Source organism: Sparus aurata, chromosome 7, assembly GCF_900880675.1.
Source record: "Sparus aurata chromosome 7, fSpaAur1.1, whole genome shotgun sequence".
Taxonomy (NCBI): Eukaryota; Metazoa; Chordata; class Actinopteri; order Spariformes; family Sparidae; genus Sparus; species Sparus aurata.
The window spans coordinates 1822447-1848609 of NC_044193.1; the positions used below are offsets into that span (position 1 = coordinate 1822447).

Consider the following 26163-nt stretch of genomic DNA (forward strand, 5'->3'; position numbering starts at 1 on the left):
CTCTCCTCCTCTCCTCCTCCTCTCTCCTCCCTCCTCTCTACTCTCTCCTCTCTCCTCTCTCGGTTCATTACCATAGCTGCTCTCCATCAGTCTCTCCCCTCTGGATCAGTGTCACTGCGCTGATGTCTAATGATGGTCACGGCGTTGTCACAGCCACATGTGCTCATCATCTCATCTCATGTTTGGGAATGAACGGAAAGACTAAAACTCAGCAGCAGCAGCAGCAGCAGCAGCAGCAGCAGCAGCAGAGACGGTGATGCTGGATTTGTGTATTTTGAACCCGTAATGACTAAATATCACAACGTCGGGTTACTGGATTGTGACTTTGCCGTTTCCTCGTCTTCACCTTTGAATCTTTAATAAAATCGTTTAGGATCGTACCGAGGTTTTGCATTTTTTATTCCACTCACCACACTTCAGTTGAAATGTCAACTCGGAGCTGCTGTGGCTGCAGTTGATGCTCACTGTTGTGCTTTGGTGAATTCATGCGCTGCAGTTTCTTCCCCTCGTGGCTTAAAAACCTGCTGTTCTGATCTTAAATCAGCTCGCTTACAAGCTAACTGGTGACTTGTGGGGTAAATATGACCTGAATGTTTGAACCACAAACCCTCCAGCCTGTTCAGATCCATGTGTTTCTGCTCAGACATTTAATCCCAACATGGCTACGGAGAGTAGTGTTGGGCAGCGTTCACATCTGAGCCAGTACCAGTTCTGTGGTACCTTTATCACTCTGTTATAGCAGAGAGGTCACTTCAGCTGTGAGAAATAAGTCACTAAAATACAAGCGGCGATGCTTCAAAGCAGGAAGCTGTTCAACGGCAGCAGCTGGAGAAACTGTTTTCACCCGACCTGAATATCTGGATGAAGTGTAGAAACTGCTGGAATCAGCATTATTGGACCAAACAGCATTAATAACAAACAGCAGAGGGAAACATACAGCGTCCAGTCAGCCTGATCTGATAAGAAACGCCGGCATTCTATTTAGTTAGCATCGAGGTTTTAGCATACTAAACAGCGTGTTGAGGAGTTTGGCTCATGACATTAAATTGCTAAGCTAATGTCAACTCCTCCTGCCACATAATCAATCACAGAAAGATGAAGATGAAGATGTTGAGGCGTAATAATTCATGGAGGATTTCAACTCTCAGTAAACGAGCGCAGCGCCGGCTGCAGACGTGCTGATCTCAGCTGACTGTCACCCCGAGAATCCACCTGACACGTGTCCGCTGCGTTACGTCTCCGCCACGCCAGCAGAGCCGATGGTTTCACTTTAGTCTCTGTGTGAACATAGAGGTCCGCTGCATATCTGCTCCGTCGAGCTCCGGCAGTCCGAAGCCCTCCAGAACAGATACGCAGGACTTCTATTTCTGGTGGATGCCGGAGCACAATGCAGCAATTCAGCTGAATTTAACGCACAGAAACAACAATATGACATCCGGTTATTTTTCAAAATAAAACACTCCAAGTTGACGCCAGCACACAAATCTCAAAAAAGAGACAAACACAAACACTTCTACTGATCCTTATCACGGGAACTCCTCAGTCTCGCAATGCCAGTTGTGGACAGTACTGTGCTGTGGCGGACTCAAACCGCAGCCGGTGGGGGCGCCGGATGGCGAGCAAAATCAGATCGGAGCCGTAACGCAGCGGACACACATCTGGTGGAATCTCAGGGTCAGACTACCAAACAGTCTGCTCATCAGCTTTTAGATATACCTGACATTTGATCAGGTGTTTCATCAGGTCGTGTTCTCCTGACTCTCTGACATGTTGCAGACTCCAGGCCTCATGATCAGAGATCTATAACCAGTGTGAAGCTGCTTGAGCCGTTGAAACACAACAGGAACAACGACACAGTGTTTATGCAAAGTTTCATTTGCTTTCATTTCAATATGAAGGCAATAAATAGAAAATTGATGCTGAACTACTTCTGAGTTGCTACATGCAGGTTTGTGTCCCCTCAGATGAAATGTTTGAACTCGTCACATCCTATAATATTCACCGTGTGTGTGTGTGTGTGTGTGTGTGTGTGTGTCCTGCTTCAGCCTGAGGTGCTGCAAGATAAATCTGTGTGCGGGTGTTTTGCATTTTGCTGCATCACGGCCGATACAAAGAATCAGTCAGAATCCAGTGTAGGCAGCGCTGCAACATGCTGTCATGCCTCCGTGCCATAATCTGCCCCAGTGCAGTGTGGGATTTATTGGATCACAGTCAGTCACTTGAAGAGGCAGCGAGCAGCCGATTGTGCTGTGCGATTTCATAACGAATCAGAGTTATCTTCGCCGCTGTCAGACTGCATCACTGTTCTCTGTCTGTTACATCATTCGCAGGCCTGGGGTCAGCTTTTTTTCTCACGATATCGACGGTACCTGAACGTCCCATGACTCAGGGCTCGGAGGACTTTTTTTTTTGATGCCTCAAGATGCCTCGGATGAACCCAGATCTCAAAGTCTGAGTCACACTTCTGAACAATCTATTTCACTTTTTGGCTGCACGTATAAGAGCTCATAAGACAAAGCAATAGTACTATTAAATCTGTCTCCATGAGTCATCACTGCGTTTCCCCAGCCTCCCGTTCTGCAGGTCTGCCGGGAGACTCTCTTCTTCCTGCGTTTGCAGTGAAAAGCAGGCGATGCTCTGTGTTCCCAGCAGCGGTGCAAGCTGAGCAAAGCCTTAAGCGCTCAGAGCACCGAGTGAGATTAAAAACCATTTCAGCTGTTTTGCGAGAGTGTTGTCCTTCAAACAGTTTTCCACAGTTGCATAGCAACAGCAATCGCCATGACCAGCACTTCCCACAGACAGCAGTTCAGTGTTTCCCGTTACAAAAGGAACGGCCTGGTGGACGCATGGGACAGCTGCAGCCCTGCATCCTGTCGCCCACGGCGGCGCTCAGCCCTGCGCACACAGGCGGCAGCGAGGCTCTCCGTCGTTTTCGACACTTGCTGATAGGGTGCTCCTCAGATGCGGTTGCTAGGCAACAAAGACGATGTCAGCCGACAGAGTTCTGACTCAAACTGCATCCCAAACAACAAACTTACAACAAAAAATAAGAGCAAAAAGGAAAACGAAGAGGACGCTGAGCTGCTGTGTGAGTGGTTACCGTGGTGATCAGGACCGCAAACGACCTCACGTTCACAAAAACGCCCAGCGTGCGCTTTTCTTTTTTTTTTACGGTCTCAGCAAGAACAACCAATCTTATTGCTGAGCAGAAATATCTGTTACATAACACCGTTCAGGCTTTTGCTCCACCAATTATCAGTGTTAGAGATGTTGTAGTCGTTTAGTTGGAGCGTCTCTGGAGCCTCATGCTCTCCTGCTCTCCTGCAGTGGATAAATTCCCACAACAACCTTCCACTCTGTAGCCCTATTAACTGATACAAGGATGAATATTTATCAACCCTGTACATCCACCAACCGCACTCGCATCTCAGTACAGACAGAACTCACAGCCGCTCACCTACGGAAGAAGAAAACGCTTCAGTGTTAAACTTCGACAAAGTCACCTCCCCCACGTGTCCGAGTCGCATTACAGTAAATAACGTTCAAGCGCAACAGCTTCGCCTTAATACCTGTTGCTTGCAATGTGTCTTTGCCAGCGAGGAATCAGGCAGAAAGATGCTTCCAGGTCAGATTTAGCATGTGGGCACACATTTCTAGGCTTGCAACAAAAAAAAAAAACCTGCGTGAGAGAAGCTGCAAAGTTAGTAGCGATCAAAGTCCAAAGATCAACACGAGTTTTGGCAAAACCGACAGCGGGATGACAGACGTGGAGCCGAGTGTGAGTCTGTGAAAGTTTGTCATATTAACTCTGATGGGATGGATTCTGCAGAACTTCATCTCATTATAGCATTTAAATTTACATAATTGTATCGTGTGCAACATCTGATGAAACCCCATCAATGTTGGATTATACTGGATTAAAAGGTGCCAGCCAACATTTAGAAGGCAGAATGTGTTCATGTCAGTCCGCTGCTCAGATCGGGTTTGCCATCGTCTCGTGCAACCTTTGGCTTTGGCTGAAGTAAGAACACCTTAAACTTAAACTTACGATTTGTTGTGGTGGAGGGTGTGGGCGTGATGGTTGTTGGAGGCGTTGGATCGGTGAAGGCGCTCAAGCCTCTCCTTCTCTTTCTCCACGAAGTTGGTGTTAGTGCCAGTGCTGGTGGAGGGCACTCGGGTCAGCCGGCTGTGGGCCCGCGGTTGGTCCCTGGGGGGGATCGGAGGAGGTGGAGGTGGAGCAGGGGCCGAAGACGAGATCGGAGCTGGGATTTGTGTCGGAAGAGAGATGGAGGTTGGGGCTGAAGACGGAGCAGGAGCAGGAATCGGGATCGCGGTCATACTGGTGCTGTTGGTGCTGTTGTAGGAGTGGTGGGCGGAGGAGTGGTAGTGGTGCTGATGATGCTGGTGGCTGTGGTGGCTGTGGTGGAGGGGGATGGAGGAGGGAGGCTGGGGAGGAGCTTGGTGTTGGCTGTTGTGGTGGTGGTGATTCTTGCTAGACATGGATGACGACGTGGTCTGAGTCGGTGGAGGCGGCGGAGGAGGCGGAGGGAGAGGTGGCTCGGGAGGAGGAGCAGGTGGAGGAGGAGCAACAGGTTGCCGGTCCAAACGCAGGTCCTTGTTCTCCTGGCTGAGCCGGTCAAGTTGGACCTCCAGCTCCTCGATCCGGCGCCGCTGCGTTTCTAGAAGCTTCTGCTGGCTCTCGATGATGTTGTTCAGTTCAAGAAGGTACTCCACGGCCCGGTTAGGGCTCTCTGGGCTGCCCTGGCCTGGGCCTGGATTAGAATCCATTACTAGCTTGTCTGGCTAACAGCTAGGTAATCCCAGACTAGACAACACCTGGGAAAATACCCCAGCGACCAAAACTTGCTGATGCTAAACTCTTAAAATGCCTCAATGCAGTTGGAAAGATCCCTTCTGAGCGCTGACTCTCGGGTCCAGCTGGTGCAGAGGCGAACTCACTGAGCGGTGGCAAAAGCAAATAAGCAACAAGCCAAAAGCTAAAACTAGCACAGCTGACTAACCACTAAGAGGAAGCCGAACACAAGAGATCTAAAACTAGTCGGTCTAGTCTACAACCTAAAACCTAATATCTAAATCACTACAAAACTACACCCAAAGGCCCTAAACCCTACACCCTAAAAACTAAACTACCCTTCACCCTCCCCCCCACCAGAGGTAAGTGGGGGGGAGAGGACTTTCTCTTCTTTGAGTTCTGATGTGGAGATCAAGATGGACCTCGTCCTCGCTGGCTCCAGTCAGAGAGGTTATCGAGTCGTCGACCATCCCCTGGTTCAGTCAGGTGATTGTGTTGGGCCTCAGAGCCATGACGGGTAAAAACAGAACAGACACAGAGAGAGAGTTCGTCTTGTCCCCCACAAAAACACTGTTGTTCTGTGTGTCAGTGAGTCAGTTGTATCCACTCTTTGCACTCCATGCAGAGGATCAGAACTTCGGCTTCCAGGAAGTAGTTGAGGAGACGACAACTGACGGAGACGTCATTTGTCCCTCTGTATCAAAAATATTGCACATTATCATTGTTGAGTGACTGTTGACTGTTTAGCATCCAGTACAAGTGTTTTTCCAAGCGCTGCAGCAGAAACGCAGTCTGTGTGACTACGAACTCCCAAACAAGTTCACGAGCCACCAGCTTCCCCGTTGTGCCTCATCATAAAATCCTGGGATCAGAACCCTGTTGCAATCATTTAAATAAATTAAAGAAAAAAGATCCTGGAGCGTTTTCAGGGTAAGAAACAAGATTCAGTTCTGACTCTCTCCATCAACAAAACAGTCTGGAACCAAACCTCGAGAAATCAACACAACGCAAAGCTCCACAAAATGAAAACGTAACGTCCGCTGAAGATCATCTTCTGACGGAGGAGAGGTTCACCTCTTCCTGGTCCATGGGTTCACCTGCAGGACTCAGCCTGTCATCCTGCAGTCGGTCTGCCAGAGGAAGTGATACGTAAAGGTTGAATGTCATGTCAGATGTTTGTCTTCCCCCTGGACACGGCGAGGCATCTGGGAGTCATCATCATCCTGCTGGACGGCATATTCAGGTCCGTCTGCATGTCGTCCACCCGTCACATGTAAAACAAGAAAAGAAAGAAGGGCAGATGAGAAAATGTCCTCCTCAACAATGTCATCTTATTAACTTCCTTTACTTTTAGTTTTGGTTTGATTTTGATTTCCTAACCTGTTTCTTTGCATCCTGTTTATTTTCCCTTCAACATTCCTCTGCTCTCTCTCCTGATCCATGGCTTTGTGACTTCCTCTACGCTGTTTTCTGATTTCACGTAGCCTTTACCTTCTCATCTCCATCGCTCCCTTTCATTTCTGGCTCTTTCCCTGTGGTTGCTAGGAGTGTGAGGTCTCTCAGCCCATAAATACCAATGACACGCTCTGTCTAAGCCATCGGAGACGAGAAAAATCATCACACACCATCAGCCTCTCCTCCTACACTCCATCACCATCCCTCCTCTGTCTTCGTCCACCTCTTTTAGACTTTCTCGCTCCCTTTCTTTCCATTTTTTCCCTTTCTGACACTCAAGTTTTAGATCTTTTCGATCTCGAACAATTGAATCTGTGTGCATCACTGTATCAATGTATCATGCATTTCAAAAAGACAAACAACAGCTTCAACAACACGACTCCTGGCTTTGTGTTGGTGTCAGCGTTGGGTTTTAAGTCTTGATAAAACATCTGGAGTGAAACTGTGAATCTACACACTCATCAATTGAATGCTGGCGTCAAGATTTGGTGATTTTGAGATAACAGCGAATACAAAACTGGTGATGATGGTTTCAGCTGGCCACTCCGCTGATAATCAGTACGTTTACATGCACAGTTGAGTCAGATTACAGTCATAGTTCGACTCTGCTACTCAATCAGACAACTGCAATTGTCTGAGTATACATGCCGGTGAGAGAATGTGATTATTGTCCGGAGCATGTCATACCCGGTACGCTAGGTGGCGCTGTACCCATTTCAACTAGTGGTAACAGAAACACCTCCGGCTGACCTCTTTACGTCACCAGCAACAACAAACTGCCTCGACATTCCAGAAAGATGGCGTACGAAGAGCGAGACGAAGCTACATCTTTGTACATTTCATATATGGTGAACATGATAATTACACAAACTAGATGCACAATGGAGCTCTTTCTCTCTTTCTCTCGGTGATTTCGGAGGAAAGACGCCGCCGTCCTTCTACTTCCGGCTCACGGCCCCGAGAAAGAAATCTCGCGCCTGCGCAGAACGCAAAATCTGATCTGATCTGATGGAACGTATACATGCAGGAGTAATGTGACTATCAATCAATAATCTGGGTGTTTTACGACTATGAGAAATCCAATCCGGTCCGATTTTAGTCAGACTAAGGTGTATACATGCATCTTAAACATCCCATCATAGTCGGACTAACACAGTAATTCAGTTTTCTCGAGTGTCAAAAAAACGTAGATGCACATATATCGGCTGAACATCGGTATCGGCCGGCGTTCACTTTGCTGACTGATATCTGAAAATAAAATTACCTTCACTGATGTGGCTGAAAGAGTGACGCACCAATTAACCAAGCGAATGTTAATAAGCTGTATGGCGACTGTATAGTTTCACGAGTAGCTAAAGAATTTGGAGAGGTGCATTCGCCAACGTTACGATTCAAACTTACAACGTGAAGTGTGTAATTTCTGCTGTTAGCGGTCCATCAATCACAACAATGAAAGCAGGAGATGTAGTTTGAAGACGTGAGGATTGTTTGAACCATCATCGCCAAAATCAATGAACGTCTGACGTGATTGGAGACGGATGTACTAGTATTGTTTTAAAGTTTTATTCACAATAAATTGAGTCAAACACAGTTCCAGTGGGTTATAAAATTGTGTGAAATATCTGTGGTGGTGTGAACTGAAGTCGTTTTAATTCAGAGACAGGAACATAATGGATCTTTAACTGAAGTTATATCCAGAATAAATCATTTACATTCAAGGTATCAATATCAATAAGAATAAAACATTTACTGACATTATATTTTTAGGGTTTCTGGGTAATGAAGTCTCTCAAAAACCACACACACACACACACACACACACACACAAAGGAAATGGCTAGCTATCTGGTCTCTATTGCAAAGCAGCCAAACAGTTTCAGCTTTTATATCTCTTCCCATTAAGCACATTCAATTATTCATGACTCACTAACTGACCACCATCCCTCTCTGCCTCGCTCTCTCTCTCTCTCCCTCCGTCTCTGTCAGGGTCTCTCTATCGTTCTCTCTCTGCAGACCGTTCATGCCTCATCCGTCCGTTACAAACATACTGTGTGTGAAGTCGAGCAGAAACAGCAGCGTCCTCATCGCCGTGTGTGTGTGTGTGTTTAGTAACCGAGCTCTTGTTTTCTCAGACTGAATGTTTCACCGCCCGGCCGTCAGTCAGCAGAAGCCGATCACCACACCGATGATCTTTACACTCATCGGCACACACAGCCATCTGACATGTATACTACGGAACGCCAGCGAGGACACAAATAAGTAGATTTTTAAAATTATTTCTTAACCCCTTAAGGAACACCGTTCCTACATAGGAACACCCTTCGTAAAAACTAATAGTTTTTTTTGCTAATAGTTTTAAGCATCAGAGCTTAACAGTATATACTCACTGTTGGAAAGCTGAGACTGTCGTGATTATTTTAAGCCCAAAAAAGTTATTTCCAGACCATGTAACAGCCTTCTAAACTCACCATGACACAACATTACAAAGAGCCCTCTACCGCAAGAAGCAAGAACGCCTACATACCTTCAGAGTGTTCCCTTTTTCCACAGCTACAACGTCATGCCACAATTTATTTTTCATAGTTCGCCAAGAGTCCATAGTCATTTTACCCAAAAGTAGCTACAAGTGTCGAACAAGCAAGAAACCCCAGGGTCTTAGCTTTCATTTGAGACCAAGATTATGTTTCTAGGTAAAGGGGTTCTCAAGTTATAAGCCTTTGAATCTCAGTAGGCGCTCTTGGAAAAAAAGGACCCAAGCAAAACGCACAGACATGCCTTTAGAAAAAGAATTGCGAAAAAAAACAATTTTTTTATCCTTTTGACTTCAAATTTTGAGTGTAGCAAGCTGAGACCTGTGGCTATGGCCTCATTGTGTCTGCTGTGTCCATAGACATACCTGAACCCTTATATCTAACACAAAACCTGTGTTCCAACCTCTGTAACTCTGAGTCTCAAACTATGTGGGAGCTGTCATGCTTTTAATTTCGGTAAGTCGTTTTGGAAAAAGAACCTTAAAATGGGGGCGTTCATTAAATGGTTAAAGCTTGAGTTGGCAAGAAGATAGAAACCAGCAAAACCAAGCAACGTTTTCAAAGTATCCAACTGAAACAATCCCATCTGGAGTCAGACCTGCTCACACCAGACCTGAACACACCGACTGGCGACCTGGAAGCTGCGTTAGCGGCTATTTTACTGCGTACAAAAAGCTTTTTATGTCTTATACAATCATACATGAGCAACATATACGTTACCATCATCTATCAGGCTACCCGGCACGACAATTACTCCTGACAGCTGAAGGTGTGTGCTTTGTGCTAACTGGGTTAGCTTAGCTTAGCTCAGGGTCCGTGTCAAGCCCCCATCAAGAGCCAACTTTCATAGTGGCCAAATTGTGTAACGTCACATGATGCACTTGGGCCCAAAAAAGTGTTTTTCCTGTAAGCTTACAATGTGAAAGAAGAGGCTGTAAAACTGTGGATACATATTTGTTTTTCACCCTCACAACCACAACACTTGGAAAGTCTAGCAGAGCTGTAAGTTTAAATCAGTCCAGTAAGCCCATCACGCTCTATGTGCAACACACGCACGAGATCTGAGTTTCTGTACCCGGTAAGTTGAGCTTTTTTGGACTTCACGCAAGACTGAACAGTCTCCAGAGGCCGACATCAGCCAAAGACACATTTGTTTTCTTGCATTAATTCATTACATACAATTAAAATGCTTCTTCAATAACGCACCAACCCACCTTTAAGATAATTCTGTATATTGCGAATAGAAAAACGTATTTCCTTGAATCAAGTTTTCTTAAAATCACTTCAGTAAATTGTGATTGTGCAGAAGAATCTTCACTTGTCAATGTTATTCAGTGATAATATCCATTAATGGGAACACTGCAAACAGGAGCTGCTTATTCTAATTTGGGGAACTTTTAATGGTTTAAAAATATCAGATAAGAAAAAATCCTGTTTACTTCCTGTTTTCTCTGCATTAATCACCGTGTGTGTCGGAGCTCGTAGTGACGAATCTGCAGCTCCACTCAGAGTTTTGTTTTCAGAGCTGATCACTTCCTGCTGAGCAGCAAACAGCCGACAGACACTCAGAGACTAGCTGGAGAACTTAGCGAAGCATTTAGCAGCTAAAGAGCAAAGTCTACTCTCTGAGGAGGAGGTGGAGACCAAAGTCTGAGCTAGCAGAGCGTCAATACTGCTGCAGCGTTCATCTGTAACTGTCTGATGTGTAAACAAACAACATATTCATCTTCAGACGGTGATTATGTGTTTTTGTTGCTCCCAAGTAGTCAGAGACTGTTTTAAAAATCATTAATGAACTGAACTTCACGACGCCACCTGGATCACACAGGAACATGTGTTTGAGTTGAGCGACTCGACCCGTTTACACGAGCTCTGTGCAGAACTGAACCACTTCCTGTACCAGATCATTACATTTTCTGGGGTTTGAATGTTTAAAACCGACCTCGGAAATGAATCCTCGCTCTTCGTGTTAATCATGTTGTCTGTAACGAGCTTTTTTCACAATTAATCAGGAAAATAATTGGCAGATTTAACAATTTACCAAAAAAATAAAGTAACTGCTGGATGTGTTTTCAGTCGTGCTCGTCAGGAAACATGAAGTGAAGCCTGCGAGCGTGTAGGCGGTCTGAACATATTCTGATTTATATTATTTCAGTTTAATTTAACAGCAGCAGAAACGGTTTTAATTGGCCAATTTTACAGTCATGTTATCTGCCCCCTCACACACACACACACATACACACACACACACACACACACACACACACAGCCCACACATATATTTTACACACAGCACGCACACGTGAAACACACATACGTAACACATGTGCATGCATCTCATTCTGAACAGTTCACACATGCTGCACATGCACATACACACACATACATTATTGTCCTTATGGCCTATATAGCCAACACACACACAAACACACACAAACACACACACACGATGCAGCACTCAGAAAAAAAAAGCGAAAGGAATAAAAACCAGGCAGCAGTGTCTCACAGGTTTCAGCGGCTCCTGCAGAGGTGATGGAGGGATGAAGGTGGGGGAGGAGGAAGAGGAGGAGGAGGGAGGATTATTGATCCCTGCTCATCCCTCTCTCTCCTCCTCCGCGGCTGCTGTCACCATCATCTCCCTCCGAGAAATAAAAAGCACACCGCTGCTGCTCGGCGGATTTTCCTCTCTGCTTCTTCTTCTCGTTTGTGATCAGATTATGATCAATCCGATCCCTCCTTCTTTTCCTCCTCTCCTCCTTCACGTATTCCTCTGCTGCTGCTGCAGGCCCAGATCCTCTCCTCTTCCTCTTTCTTCCTCTTTTTCTTCTTGTTGCCGAGTCAATCTCTTTCTAATTATCATTCCTCTGCGTCTGACAGCCGAGCGATCCGCTGCTGCAGCGCCGATGATGCCCCGCTCGCTCTGCGTGTGAACGGACGGTGTTTGGTTGTTATCACTGCTAAAATATTAGTTTTTTTCTCCTCCGCTATTCTGCTGTAGAAGGAAAGAAGAGGAGGTGGAGGAGGAGGAGGAGGAGGATGAGGAGGGAGGGGAGGAGGTGTCGAGCCCAGACGGGCTGCCTGGATGGATGGATGGACGGAGAGAGGGATGGAGGAGGTGGAAACAGAATAGTGGTGAAGGAAGAGGGAGAGAGTGTGTGTGTCGGCAGCAGAGTGGAGAAACGCGCACCGTCACGCAGCGACGAACGCTGAAATCCCGTCAGCGCCGGGTTACCGCACAGCCAACATCACACGGCAGGATGTGAGAGGCTGCTGGAGCTTTTTTAAAACATTGTAGGAAAATTACAGAGAGATCATTACATCACGAGTCACGAGGACGCACATCACTGAACCCAGATCAGATCCAGACCAGATCCATCAGAACATCACAGTCACAGATGCTAAAGAACAAAGGTTCAGGATCATGACCTCAGGCAGCACGGTCAAAGATATCATACCAATGTTTCCTCATAGTATGAAACCACAAGTTCCAACATAACGGACGTAACAAAACCATGTTGTGTGACACCAAACTACACAAACTACATCCCGCTCTGTGATCACAACAGAAAGTCTGCTTCAGTCAAACAAAGTGCTAAAATAATACTTACTCAAGTAATCAAGTACAGTAATACATATATTTACATGTATGATGTGACGTGAAGCTCGAAGTTGGGCTGTGAACAGTGACAACGAATTTGTCTTCAAAATAAGAGCTTTACATTGCACCTCATTAGAGTTTAGAACTGGGTTCTTAGCGGGGGGCTTTTAATTTGAAAGTAGCGACCGTTCCTAGCTTGCCGCTACAACAACAAGCAGACAACGAAGATAACTACAGAGACCGAGGAGACGCTGGCATCTCCTGGATCTCAGCGGCTGTCCAGTCGTCCAAAAGGACGGGCAGATTGGCGACTTGCTGCTCTGTATAAACACGGCTTGTATTTGCCTCCAGTTGAAGTATGAAGTGACAGAAAACTGAAACACAAGTACGTCAGAATCGTACTGATGTCAGTGTTTCCCAAACATCGGCTCAACTTGGACGGAAAGTTAAGACTCAGGAAGATAAAATCTGACTTCCATCTTTTTTCCAATCGCAATGTCATTTTACAGCGCAGACAAACCAGCCGCCTCATCACACACACGACATCACGCAGCAGCAGTTTACTTCAGTGTTTCCCACACATACAGATTCGCACGTGTGTGAACATTGGCCACCACTTATTGATTTTCGCTGTAGACGGCGCACCCGTCAGTGAATAGCATGATGTTATATATGCTCTGATCCACTGGATGGCTGTGTGGTTTCTTAGTCTGTTGATAAAACCAACGAAGAAGAGGAGGAGGAGTGTTTAACGCTGTTGGCTCGACCAGAACTTCCTCTGCAGAGAAGACGGCGGGCCTCATCGTTGAGATCGAGCCTCCAGGAGCAGCGCCGGGCCTTGAAGCCAGTCTTTCATAATGGCGAGCTGTGTAATTACATCCTCCCATGATGCACTGCAGCCCGTATGCTAACATTTCAAAGACTCGTTCTACTGTCAGATCCTGAGCCATTCGGTCCGATAACATTTGCCAACAGCGCCCTTATTTCTAATGAGTGACACGTGACGACACAGTCATATCTCTTCTGACAACAGCGCCGGAGTCCGAGGATACTTAATAAAACAGTCGATAAATAATAAGAAAGTGCAGCACATAAAAGTCCAGACGGGGTTGGAGATCATTTAGAAACTGTGTCATCATCACAAAGTTAAAGCAGCAGAGAGCAGGTTCGTCTTTACGATGCAGGAGATCCTGCTCCTGATGAACACAACATCATCTGCAGATTAATCAGAACCAAGTTAATCTCATAGAAACACCACAAACATGTTCGCTTTAAAGACACAACAAGAAGATCTTGTGCGGACAGAAAGTTATCAATTATTATAACTGTTTATTATTATTACAGACACACTTTAATAATGACCTGCAGCAGAGACACCAGCACTCCTTCACTCTGTTATTAAACCTTAGAACAACACTTATATATCACAGACACGAAGGAGCATCTTGTAATTTCAACTCTGTGAGTTTTACATGGAGGACGATCAGAGAGGACATCCAACCTGAAGTCCAGGAGTCTGTAAGTCTCTCTGTATCATGAGCACAACAACACGTCTCACCTGAGGACCAGCTGGTCAGACATCAGGTGTATAAACACAGGACGGGTCCATGCAGCAACTGCAGCACCAGACGTGGTGAAGGTCCAAACGTCCTCTCCTCCAGTACGAGTTCAGACACGATACAGCCTGACAGAGTTTATATTACCTAGCATAAAGTACAAGTTCCTCAAAACTGGACTGTAACTGTTGTTTGAATGTACTTAGTTACATCCTGACTAGCAGAAGTGCTCACAGTCTGTCCTCCAGTACAAGTTCAGATAGAAACAAAGGCTGCACCATAAATCGAATTCTCATCATCATGACGATATGAACACGTGCGATAAACACATCGCAAAAGAAGAAAAGAAGAAAAATCATTTTGTCTACATGCACCTTGAGCATGCCAACATTCAGCCTATCAGACGGAGCCCTGGATACAAGGGCCAATCAGATGAAGCCTCAGCTAGCCTTTAGCTACCCTGACAAAATGAATGGGCATCAGTTTGGTGGTTGCCAGGTTATGATGGCTGAGGGAGGAGAGAGAAGTGATGAAACTGTGGTGAAGAGAAACAGCACTTCTGCTATATGGACTGATTCTGGATTCAGGAGAGATGACGTGTTACAAACACACAACCTCCATCACCAGCTGCAACACAACCAGAAAGACCTACACCAACACTTCAAAACTAACGTTAGCCATCATTAACTGTGTAGGTAATAATATGCAAACTTCAATATTTGTTTATTTATCGCAAGTTATATCGTCATCACGATATTAAACGGTGTTATCTCACATCGCAGGACGTGAAGCTGAACGACGTGAAGCTGAACGACGCTACGTGACGGACACGTGGTGCGGCGCCGAGGACGCTTGTGTGTCTGTTAACTGGATCAGCAGCGGTGAGAAACAGTGGTGAGCTGATAAACAACCGCTGCTTTATGACATCACTGAGGGGACGCGCTGTGATGTCATCATCCATCACGATGTTTCACTGGAGACCTGATTTACCCCAATCCAGAGTGACAGCAGCATCGGGGCAAGAAGAGACGGATGAAGTGATGTACCTATCACGCTTTGGGCCGACAGTACCGGCCCGTGGAGGCAGCGTGATGATCTGGGGTTGATTCAGTCGGTCCGGTCAGCTGACTACCTGAATGAGCAGGTTCTTCCATCACGTTTTCCCTCCGTGCACCGGCATACTCCAAGAAGCCAACGCCACGACTCATCATCAGGATTGTCGAGACGGGTCACCACAGAGTCCAGACCAGAACCGACCCATTTACAATGTTTGGGATGTTCTGGAGAGACCCGACTCTCACATCATTAATACACGAGCTTGGTGAAAACTGTGGATGGAACTGATGTTGTGACGTTATGAAAACGGTTCAACAGACTGCAGGAACACATGGAACCAAAACTTCTGGATCAGCCAACAGATCAAAGATGTAAATGTTGATTGATTCACGAAAAGAGAAGAGCACGTGCAGATCAATCACTGCACACACACACACACACACACACACCGGGCCTGCAGCTCTCACACCACCGCAGCTACAGCAGGACCGCAAGGAGCGTCTGGAGGAACATGAGATGGGTTCTGGTGTCGTTCTGGCCGCGGTGTTCTGGTGTAATGTGACCGGGAAACCAATTAATGAACCGTCAGAGCTAATTAACGATGCGAGCACGAGCACACACACAAACACACACACGCGCGCGCACACACACACACGAATCACTACCGTGGGAAAAAACACGGATTTAATAAAGATGAAGTTTATCAATGATACAACACACACACACACACACACACACACACACACACACTCGGTCCGAGCGTCCATCGCGGCGGTTGAACACACCGGGCTGCCGTCGCGCGCACACACGAGGCGGCTGGTTATCAAAGATCGCATTGATTATGGATCAGAACTCACCTGTGGTTCCGGTCCGTCCTCTGCTGCAGAATAACAACCCTCTCCATCACACACTCTCTCTCACTCTCACACACTCTCTCTCTGTCACACACACACACACACACACTCACACACGGTCCGTGTCATCAGGAGGCTGCTGGGAGCTGCAGACGGCTCCGAAGATCCTCGATGTTCAACGGGAGCGATCACTCTGTCAGTTAATGCTGTCCGAGCTAACAGCCGGCTAACACCACACAGTTACAGAGACACGGAAACACGACGGGAAAGTCAACATGTAACCAAATTAATATATATACAATAAACAAGAGTACAGTGATACAATTAATTAAATTAAATGTAATCTTTGTGTGTCCAACACGGACAATCTGTTAAGTTTAATAGGAGCTGTTAAGCTAGCTTAAATACTGGTAACCGCTAACCCGTGTGCTGTGTTCCGATATTCATACTTCCATGAGTACACTTAAACATAGTTCACTATCCGCACTTACTAAGTACGCAGATTTCAGCAGGTGAGTGTCGTTCCAAATCTAATACTCCGTGGTGCACTTACCGGAAATTACGATCGCGACAGCCGCCGCGGCTCGTCACCCGCCAAAAACATCCCGCTTTGAACGGTGAACAAAAGACTTCTACGACTTTACTTTTTAACAATTACAGTCCTACAATCCTGTAGTATGGCTCCGCTGCAGGCGCTGTTGTCTCGGTAGCCATAAAAAAAAAAAAAATTCAAGCTGAGCGCCTCTGCCTGGCTCCGCTTCCTCCGCTACGTAGACAAGATGGCGGCCGTTGAGTGCGTAAAGTGCACATCGTTGCACACTCAACGTTATTGCTGTTATGAGGGCAACATCCGGGTCCTTCAGGTACACTTCTGTTCACTGTGATCGATATCGGAACACCCTAAGTACTCAATCTAAGTATAGTAAGAACGTAAAAGAAGTATGGATATCAGAACACGGCACAGGTCCACAGGAACAGCGACATTTTGTATAGTGGCCAATTTGTGTAATTACATCATCATGTGACGCCCAAAAAAGACTTTTCCCATAGACTTATATACACCTGCTGTGTGTCAGTTCAGGGTGTGCGTCCTCTGAAGGACTCGGCCTTTGTGGTCTTTGAAGGCGAGTCCTTCAGAGAGACCTTGTTAACCTCGTCAGCCGTTGTTAAATGTGACGGTCTAGCCTTTGGAGCATTTCCTGGTTGTGTCACCAGATGTTTTACCCTGACGTCACCATTTCTGCTGCCCAGGCCCGCGAAAGTGACGATCTACGCCACGCGATGTCGCCATTTTCTCTCTTTCTTTCTTCTTTTTCAGGCACAAAAAGAATATTGATAATAGTATCCTCCTGCAAATTTACATTTTTCCAGTTTTTTAACCATGAAAAGTTTTTGTATACAACAAAATAAGTGTATAAGTTTCTGTCAGGGAGAAAATCACTTCACAGCCCGTCACAGTTTGTTTATATTTCATCTCAGTGATGTCATTATTAGTACCTGAATGAATATAAATTACTGAATATAAAAACAATTAATGTTACTGCTACAGGATCTACTTGTTTGTTACCGGGCAGAACTGTGTTGGACAGATTTCCTTGTTAACAATCATTATGCTTCATCCGTTAAACAGTAACAACAGCTCAGTGAGAGGAGGCTATAAAACAGCAGCAGAGTGAGACCTCGCTGCTTTTCACTACTCTCTGTGGCTCGTTCATCAGCATCCTGCATGCACTTCTGTAGCTGCACCTGCATCAGCTGCCTCCTCCTCCTCCTCCTCCTGCAGCGCTGCCTCCTCCAGCAGCCTTCATCCTGCCTCCTCCTCCTCCTCCTCCTGCAGCAGCTGCCTCTCTCCTCCTCCTCCTGCATCAAGCTGCCTCCTCCTCCTCCTCCTCCTGCAGCAGCTGCCTCTCCTCCTCCTCCTCCTCCTCCTGCAGCAGCTGCCTCCTCCTCCTCCTCCTCCTGCATCAGCTGCCTCCTCCTCCTCCTCCTCCTGCAGCAGCTGCCTCCTCCTCCTCCTCCTCCTCCTGCAGCAGCTGCCTCCTCCTCCTCCTCCTCCTCCTCCTGCATCAGCTGCCTCCTCCTCCTCCTCCTCCTCCTGCATCAGCTGCCTCCTCCTCCTCCTCCTCCTGCATCAACTGCCCTCCTCCTCCTCCTCCTGCCTCAGCTGCCTCCTCCTCCTCCTGCATCACTCCTCCTCCTCCTCCTGCATCAGCTGCATCACTGCCTCCTCCTCCTCCTCCTGCAGCAGCAGCTGCCTCCTCCTCCTCCTCTCCTCCTGCATCAGCTGCCTCCTCCTCCTCCTCTCCTCCTCCTGCAGCAGCTGCCTCCTCCTCCTCCTCCTCCTCCTGCATCAGCTGCCTCCTCCTCCTCCTCCTCCTCCTGCAGCAGCTGCCTCCTCCTCCTCCTCCTCCTCCTGCATCAGCTGCCTCCTCCTCCTCCTCCTCCTCCTGCATCAGCTGCCTCCTCCTCCTCCTCCTCCTCCTCCTGCATCAGCTGCCGCCTCCTCCTCCTCCTCCTCCCCTCTCCTCCTCCTCCCTGCAGCAGCTGCCTCCCTCCTCCTCCTCCTCCTGCATCAGCTGCCTCCATCCTCCTCCCCTCCTCCTTGCATCAGCTGCTCCTCCTCCCTCCTCCTCCTCCTCCTGCAGCAGCTGCCTCCTCTCCTCCTCCTCCATCCTCCTGCAGTAAAGCTGCCTCCTCCTCCTCCTCCTCCCCCTCATCCTCCTCCTCCTCCTGTTCCTCCATCTTTTTCTCCTCACTTCCTCCCCTTGCTTCTCCTCCTCTTCCCACCTTATGTCCTTCTTTATCCCTCTCCTCTTCCTCCCCTCCCTCCCTCCCTCCTCCCCTCCCTCCTCCTCTTCTACACCTCTCCTCTCTTTGCCTCCTTTTTCTTCTCCATGTTCTCCTCCTTTTCACTCTCTCCCCTCTCCTCCCTCTCTTCCTTCACCTCCCTCTCCTCTCCATCCTTGATTTCTCTTTCTCCCTCTACCCACTTTTTTGGTTTCGACTTCCTTCCATTTCTATGAATTCAGGTTACCTAAAACTGGTGCAAGTGGAGAACATAAGCAGGACGAGATGACAGGAGACCATAGTGGGAGACGAGAAAAGGAGGGAGGACGGAAGAGAGATGACAAAGGAGGAGCAGAAAGGAGGCGTGAAGAAGAGAAGGAGGGGATTTGTTCCAGAGTGTCAGAAGGAGGCCGGCTGCTCCACTTTCTTCTCTGACGTCAACCGGAGTCTCGACGCATAAAGATGACGTCACACCAGGAAACCAGAGTCACATCGGCCGCCATTTTGGAGCCAATAAAAAGAGAGTAAAGACCTGAACTGTCAGATTATGGATGATCGAGCGGTCACACCTACTCAGGTGTTGGAGAGGAACATGTAGATATTAAACCGTGTGGAAATATGTGTAAGCACGGCCGTGACCAGAACCAGTCCAGGTCCAACAGTTTGTCCAGCATGACTTATTATTTTATAGAAAAACAGTTCACATGTGCATTTCTGTTTTCAGGACATGTGATCGTCTTTTTCTGTCACCGTCATTTTAGAGGATCCGTCTGATTCGTCCTGGACGGGAACGTTATCACCTCCTCACCTTCCTCTCCGGTGACGTACCTGCAGTAAATATCGAGTACCTGGATCAGTCGACAGCGTGTGGAGGACAACAACACAGACGAACATGTTGTATCAGCCCAGTAAGGTGATCTGGATGGAGGTGTGCTGGTGTTCTGTCCGCTCTTTTTCAATTCTGTTATGACGAGGTTTAATCTTCACATGCTGTGTTGACAGGGAATCTGTTTACTGTTTTATTATCATGTTTATTGATATTATTCTGTCAATAAAAGGAAAAAAAACAATCACAGAGAGGACATGAATTTTACAAAACACCAGAACATTTTATAATTTATTATTTTATTATGAGTTTACGTGTTTTTGTCACAAAGCGAGAAAGAAGCTAAACTTTAGAGGCAGTCGTGAAGATATCTTTATTTATTAGAGGCTGTTAGCTGAGATCAGCTGGCTGAAATATAACCACACATGTTTATTAAACAGAAGGAAAACGTTTGATGACGGCAGACAGAACTTCGGGTTTTACAGGGTCGTTTTACACAAAAAGATGAATACGTGTTTCTTGTCCAACAGAATGAAAAGGTAAATCATTTCTGAAACAGCTGCTCACCTCACTGTGTTACATTCATTGTAATTTTGCTTTTCTAACTGCTATCTTTAGTTCTTTTCTTTCCACAACCCTCCTCCTCTCCTCTCTGTTCTCTGACTCCCACTCTCTCTCTACAAACTGATTAGAATGAGAATATTTCTGTCCAAATTAATGATATACAACTCGCAGCCAGAGTTCCACTGAAACGTTTCCGATCAGAGCGAGAGAACTTAAATGTTAGCAGGAGTGAAGCGTGATGCTGCTGCAGCTGTGTTCTGTAGTTTGTCCTCTGGGTCAGAACACACCTGCTACTGCGAGGACAAACTGGATCAGGTCGTCAGGCGCTGCAGCCTCAGCGCTACAGAGCTAGCAGTGAGAGCTCATGTTGTTAGCATGCTAACATTCAAAAGATTCATATTTGTTTTATGTCTAAACAGACAAAACGGACATTCATCAGGTTCTCTGAGTAACAAAACGCTGTCGTTAAACTTATTTTACAAGTGAAGTGGACAGAATCAGATATTATATATTTAAAAGACTCAATAAAAATATAAAATGTGTCCTGATGTTCTTCTCCTTCCCACCTGTAGATCCTCAGGTGTGCACAAGCTGTACGCTGTATATCTGAGCTGACAAACATCGTGACTGAACACTCTGTCGTTTCCAAACCAGAGAGATCTGTAACTTTATGTTTCTGTTTCCAACACATCCAAAACAAACAGGTCGACTGTAAGAGACTCTTAAAATGACATTTACGTCTCTGAAACAACACGACTGTCTCAGCGAACCAGCGATCGTACACTCGTTATTTGTTTCTTCTGTATGAAAGTAGCCACGTTATGTAACGTAACTGTAGCGTTACGTACGCGACATAACTTTGCTGCAGTTACAATAATCCACTGTTGTTTCTGGCTCTTCAAACTACTTCACCTGACTTCCTCCTTTGCTGCCGTGATAATGAACTGCCTCCACTAGAGGTCACTGTCACAGTATCGGCTACATGTTCTGATGAGGATGTCGATTCATTCGGCCTGTTTCCGAAACATTAGATTATATGTTAGAGGAAGGAAGTCAGGGGACGTGACCAACGTAACGTGAATGAAACTTCTGCTCACATGTTCATGCTTCGGGTTTCATTGTGCTCTGACTGAGAGCCCCCTGCTGGCAGTCATCACATATTACATACACAATCCCAAATGATGCTCGTGTTACAGAAGGAGACATTAAGGTATCATCACCTGCACCTTTACAAACGCTGTTTTCTTGCTGCTGTTTGAGACGACGCTGGATCCACCGCGTCTCCGCTGTGATTACTACGAGCTCACAGAAGCTTCAGTATTATTATCGGATCATTATTAGTCTCAGAGACTCGGAGCGGCTCGGTCCTCCTCTGCACGCAGAACAGCAGAGAGAGTTCAGCAGAGTATAATTAGTTGGAGCGATTAGTGGGAGGACGAGGTGTGTGTGGATCTGATGCCATAATTTATATATTGTTGTGTGTGTAGGTGTGTATTGTGATGGTATGTTGTAATGTGTGTGTGTGTGTGTTTGTCTTCAGGGACGTGTAGATACAGAAAAGGAGCATCACGGCTGTGATTAAACCTCCTACTGATATAAGTGCATGTGCACAGATTGATGCGTCCGTGCAGAACGTGGCGTGTTCACGTGTGGGCGACTGTCATGTTAAAGAGTGCAGTATGTGTGTGTAGGTGTGTGAGTGTGTGTGTGAGTGTGTGTGTGTGTGTGTGTGTGTGTGCTGTTCATATAGTGAACATCTTCAAAAAGAACACAGAGCTTTTTTTCTTTTACTTTTGAAGGACGATTTTCAAAGTAATATTTCTAAAACAAAGCTGTTTGATACAGATCATCAGTTTAAAGCTTTAAAGCTGCAGTCTGCTGTAAAGTGTAAACTAACTGTACTTCTTGTTTCTATATCTCATTCAAACTCGACTCTTTGGGTTGGCGGCCGACCCGTCTTACAATCACAAAGCGTCAGTAACCCCATTCACACTGCCGTTTGGATGCGGGGATCCTGCACCAATTCTCCTCCTCTGTGTGAACGTCTCGGAGGCGGCGAGGGGTGAAATTTTGCTCCGGTGCTGATCCGCCTCTGGAGGTAGAATTGAAGGCGCAGTATTGGAGAACTGAACCAAAGTGAATGGATAAGCCGGCTGTGTGTATCGAAGGCGTGTAAGTCGTACAGACTGATAACAACACAGGTCCTTCACTCAACTAAATACAGAGAAATGTCCCTCAAAGCAACGTTACAGCACCAAACAACAGTAACGTGGTAGCTGTAACTGTCTTTGACAACTTATGAGGAAAAAAATACCGAAGATATACGTGGAGAAGTGACTGTCCTCCTGTCTGTCCTCCTGTCTGTCCTACCAACTCCTTGCCACATTTTGGCCTGAAAAACAGCGTCCGTCACCAGCAAAAAAATTCGAATCACAGTGTTAGTTAGTGTGTGTTGTTGTGGTTACTGTTGACACAGTGACAGTCAGTCCTCCAGACCGAGACTTCAGTGAACTTTCCCCCAGAAAATAGCCTTCGTCCTCACGAGTTACAGAGTCAGACAGCGTCCAGTTTACTGATGGTGATTATGTAATTATGTAATTTAGAGCGAAAAACTTAACTTCAACACTTTCCAGGATGTTTGGTGGGTCAGGATCCCAGTCACTACACATTATAACAGCATCCAAATGATTATAAACAGTCTGTGGGTTTAGATTGACAGGAGGACACCTGGGAAACACCTTGAAACACACCGACATCATCATCATGACGTGTACCGTCACGCCCAGCGGCGTAGCAACCTTTTGTTGCAGAAGTGCGGGGGATGGATGTGGTTTGTGTGTGTGTGTGTGTGTGTGTGTGTGTGTACTTTTTTTTTACCTTGAAATATTATTTTATACAATATCATATTTTATAATTTTCTGTCATGGAGTTTATGTCTTCACTGCTAACTAGACCTGCACGATATGAGGAATCTGCGATGTGCGATAACACCGTTCAATATTGCGATGACGATATAACTTGCGATAAATAAACAAATACTGAAGTTTGCATGTTATTAACTGTACAGTTAATGATGGCTAACGTTAGTGTTGAAGTGTTGGTGTCGGTCTTTCTGGTTGTGTTGCAGCTGGGGATGGAGGTTGTGTGTTTGTAACACGTCGTCTCTCCTGAATCCAGAATCAGTCCATATAGCAGAAGTGCTGTTTCTCTTCACCACAGTTTCATCACTTCTCTCTCCTCCCTCAGCCATCGTAACCTGGCAACCACCAAACTGATGCCCATTCATTTTGTCAGGGTAGCTAACAGCTAGTTGAGGCTTCATCTGATTGGCCCACCAGAACGGTTCTGTTTTTTTAATTTGGTCGAGTTGCTCAACATCCCACGAGCAGATACTGACGGAGCGTTCTGTCGGTGCTCGCTGTTCATTTCGTCCTCATTTCTGCACGTTTTCTAAAAGTTTACGGATACGGGCCAACAGAGCAGAACCTCCAGCTGGTAGGAGGCGGACGGGGGTGAAAGAAAAGTGTCCTAGTGGCGCCCTCCAGTGGTCGTATTGCTCATCATCCATGCCAATGTTAAGGACACAGGGATGTATGAGGGCGGAGACGGTCATATCTATTCTCGTATGTTAATGAAGCATAAATTAATCTTTAGCGTGGTAAAGCAGAGAAACTTGTACATATATTTTTGTCTAATTGTGTTCTAAATTATCGATATTGTAGACGTTCTTTATAAATGAGTCCTAATTGAATGATATGGGGAGTGTATCTGATTTGCTGCGTTGTGTTTGTACTGTAGTTTCAGGTTTTGCCTCCAGTCTTCAGTCAGTATCCCAGAAAACGTCTTTTGGTCACGTGAATGTTTCTGCTCGTTTATCGACCCATGAAGCTCTTCAAGTCGCTTTTTCACGAGATTGAAATCAGCGTCGACACATTTCTGCTGGAAGAGTTTGAACAGTTTTTCTACAAAAGAGCTTCGGAGCCTCCTGATCAGAGTCAGAATGAAGTATTGATCTCTGCTGAAGGAAGCTTTCTTATTCACAGCCTACGTTTATAATTCCACACTTGAACACACTTAATTCATCAACATGATCCATTAAAGACACGTAAAAATCCTCTGTGAGAACGAAACATGTCGAATACAAACATCTGAGAGCTGCAGTGATCCTCCTCCCCTGCACGTGTGTGTGTGTGTGTGTGTGTGTGTGTGTGTGTGTGTGTGTCCTCCATGTTGGCAGATGCAGCAGTGTTGGTTCATCACTTCTGTGCTGTTTGCTAATGCAGATCCACCTCTGACCTGAGATCAGTGTGTGTGGGCCGCGGCGCTGCGAGCTGTGTGGGAGCGCAGCAGAGAACATCCACGGCTGAATGTACAGCAGAGACGCAGAGACGTGTTTCTCATCAGCGTTACAACAAATACACACAAGAATAACCGGTTCTGTGGCCGTCGGTGTTGAAAAGTCAGTTCAAGGATCGACAGAGAGAAAGTTTCTCTAAACATGAATTTAAAATTTTAGCGACTTTTTCTTAAAAGAAGACGAGCAGATGAGATCTTCACATCGAGCTGGTTAACATGTTCTGCTTCTCGTCATCATCAAACAAATCAAAGTTCATTTTATTTTAAAGAGTCACTACAAGAACAAATAATGTTTATTTGGTTATTGCTGTTTTTTAATTCTTATTCTTTTGCTCTTTCCTTTATGAATCTGTTCATATCGAGTCATCTGACGTGTTGTCATGATGTTCATCATTTTATTGCTTCTGTCTGATTTGAATCTTTTCCTGCAGGAATCACTGAAGCTGCTGTAAAGCGTGTCGTCGTAGCAGCTGACTTCCTGTCCGTGTTGCAGAGGACCGCCTCTTCATGGAGCTCTCTGTCCTGATTGGATGAAGTGTGCAGGGACACCAGGAAGTATCTTTTCACATTTCCTTCATGAGCACGAGGAGAGACGTGTTTACACACCATGTGTGGAGCTATTGAGGACTTATATTAATATGAAAATATCACGAAGTTGTTTTTAATGTTTGTTTTGATTCTTAAACGAATTAAAACAATCTTGACAATAACTGTTTTACGAGATACATCAACCATAACTCAAATCTTAAAATAAAAACAACAACTTTAAACTAAATAAGTGATGTAAATCCAGATTTTCATGATATTTTCACGTTTCTTTTTTCTCTGACTGGATAAACATCTCTCTCCGTCATCTCTGTTCATCCTGTATATTAGACCTATGTGGAGGTTAAATTAGATAATCAAAATGTAAATTATATCATATTTTTTTTAGAAAACACACAAATAAGGTGATCAAGTCCGGCAGAATAAACCCTTTGGTGCGTAATGCCACTGGAGCGGACAGATGTATTTTTCAGTTACTGAAAAAAAAATGTACACGAAAAAAATCTGAAAATTCTGGATTAAAGTATTTCTATTATTTAGTACAGCAGTAAAATAAGTGGATTTAACAGAGGGACTCGTCTCGTCCTGCTCCCTGAACTAACAACGCCGTATCTCAACAGGACAAACAGATACAAAGATCATATTTAATTGTAATTCTGGTAATTCTTTGAGGTTCGTTAATGTTTCATGCTGTCGAGGACGCCTGCACCAACAGGTTACACTGTCGGGTATCACCTGAGTGACGAGGATCTGCAGAACAAACTGAACTGAGTCGACTGTTCTGATGGGACGAGTTTCTGAAACAAGCTGCTGATTTCATGAATCCTTCAGTTTTCTGGAGGACGAACGATAAAAGCGAATGTTGAATAAAAGCAGTTTGGTTTTCTTTTATTATCTGAGAGGAGAGCTTCCAGTTTTCTTACTGAAGTGGTTACAAGAAGACACCATGTCTCATGTACAGATCGGTTTTGTTCTGATGCTGGAGGAGAATCTGATGGAGAGAGGAAGGAGACGAGGAGACGAGGAAGTGAGTAGGAAACAGAAAGAGGAGGCAGGAGGAGAAAATGAAACATGAAGAAGCAGAGCGAGGAGGAAGAGGAGGAAGAGGAGGAAGAGGAGGACGAGGAGAAGAGGAGGACGAGGAGGAAGAGGAGGATGAGGAGGAAGAGGAGGAAGAGGAGGACGAGGAGAATGAGGAGGAAGAGGAGGACGAGGAGAGGA

General features: G+C 45.9%; 2 protein-coding genes across 2 annotated transcripts in view; both read left to right on the plus strand.

Annotated features, from left to right (window-relative positions):
• Positions 1-1792, plus strand: part of usp11 (ubiquitin specific peptidase 11) — a 14468-nt gene extending 12676 nt beyond the window's left edge. Inside the window, exon 20 of the mRNA XM_030422871.1 lies at positions 1777-1792. Within this exon, the coding sequence (XP_030278731.1) occupies positions 1777-1792 (16 nt within the window). The remainder of the gene's footprint in view (positions 1-1776) is intronic.
• Positions 1-26163, plus strand: part of LOC115585697 (uncharacterized) — a 510933-nt gene that overhangs the window by 140710 nt on the left and 344060 nt on the right. The window lies entirely within an intron of this gene.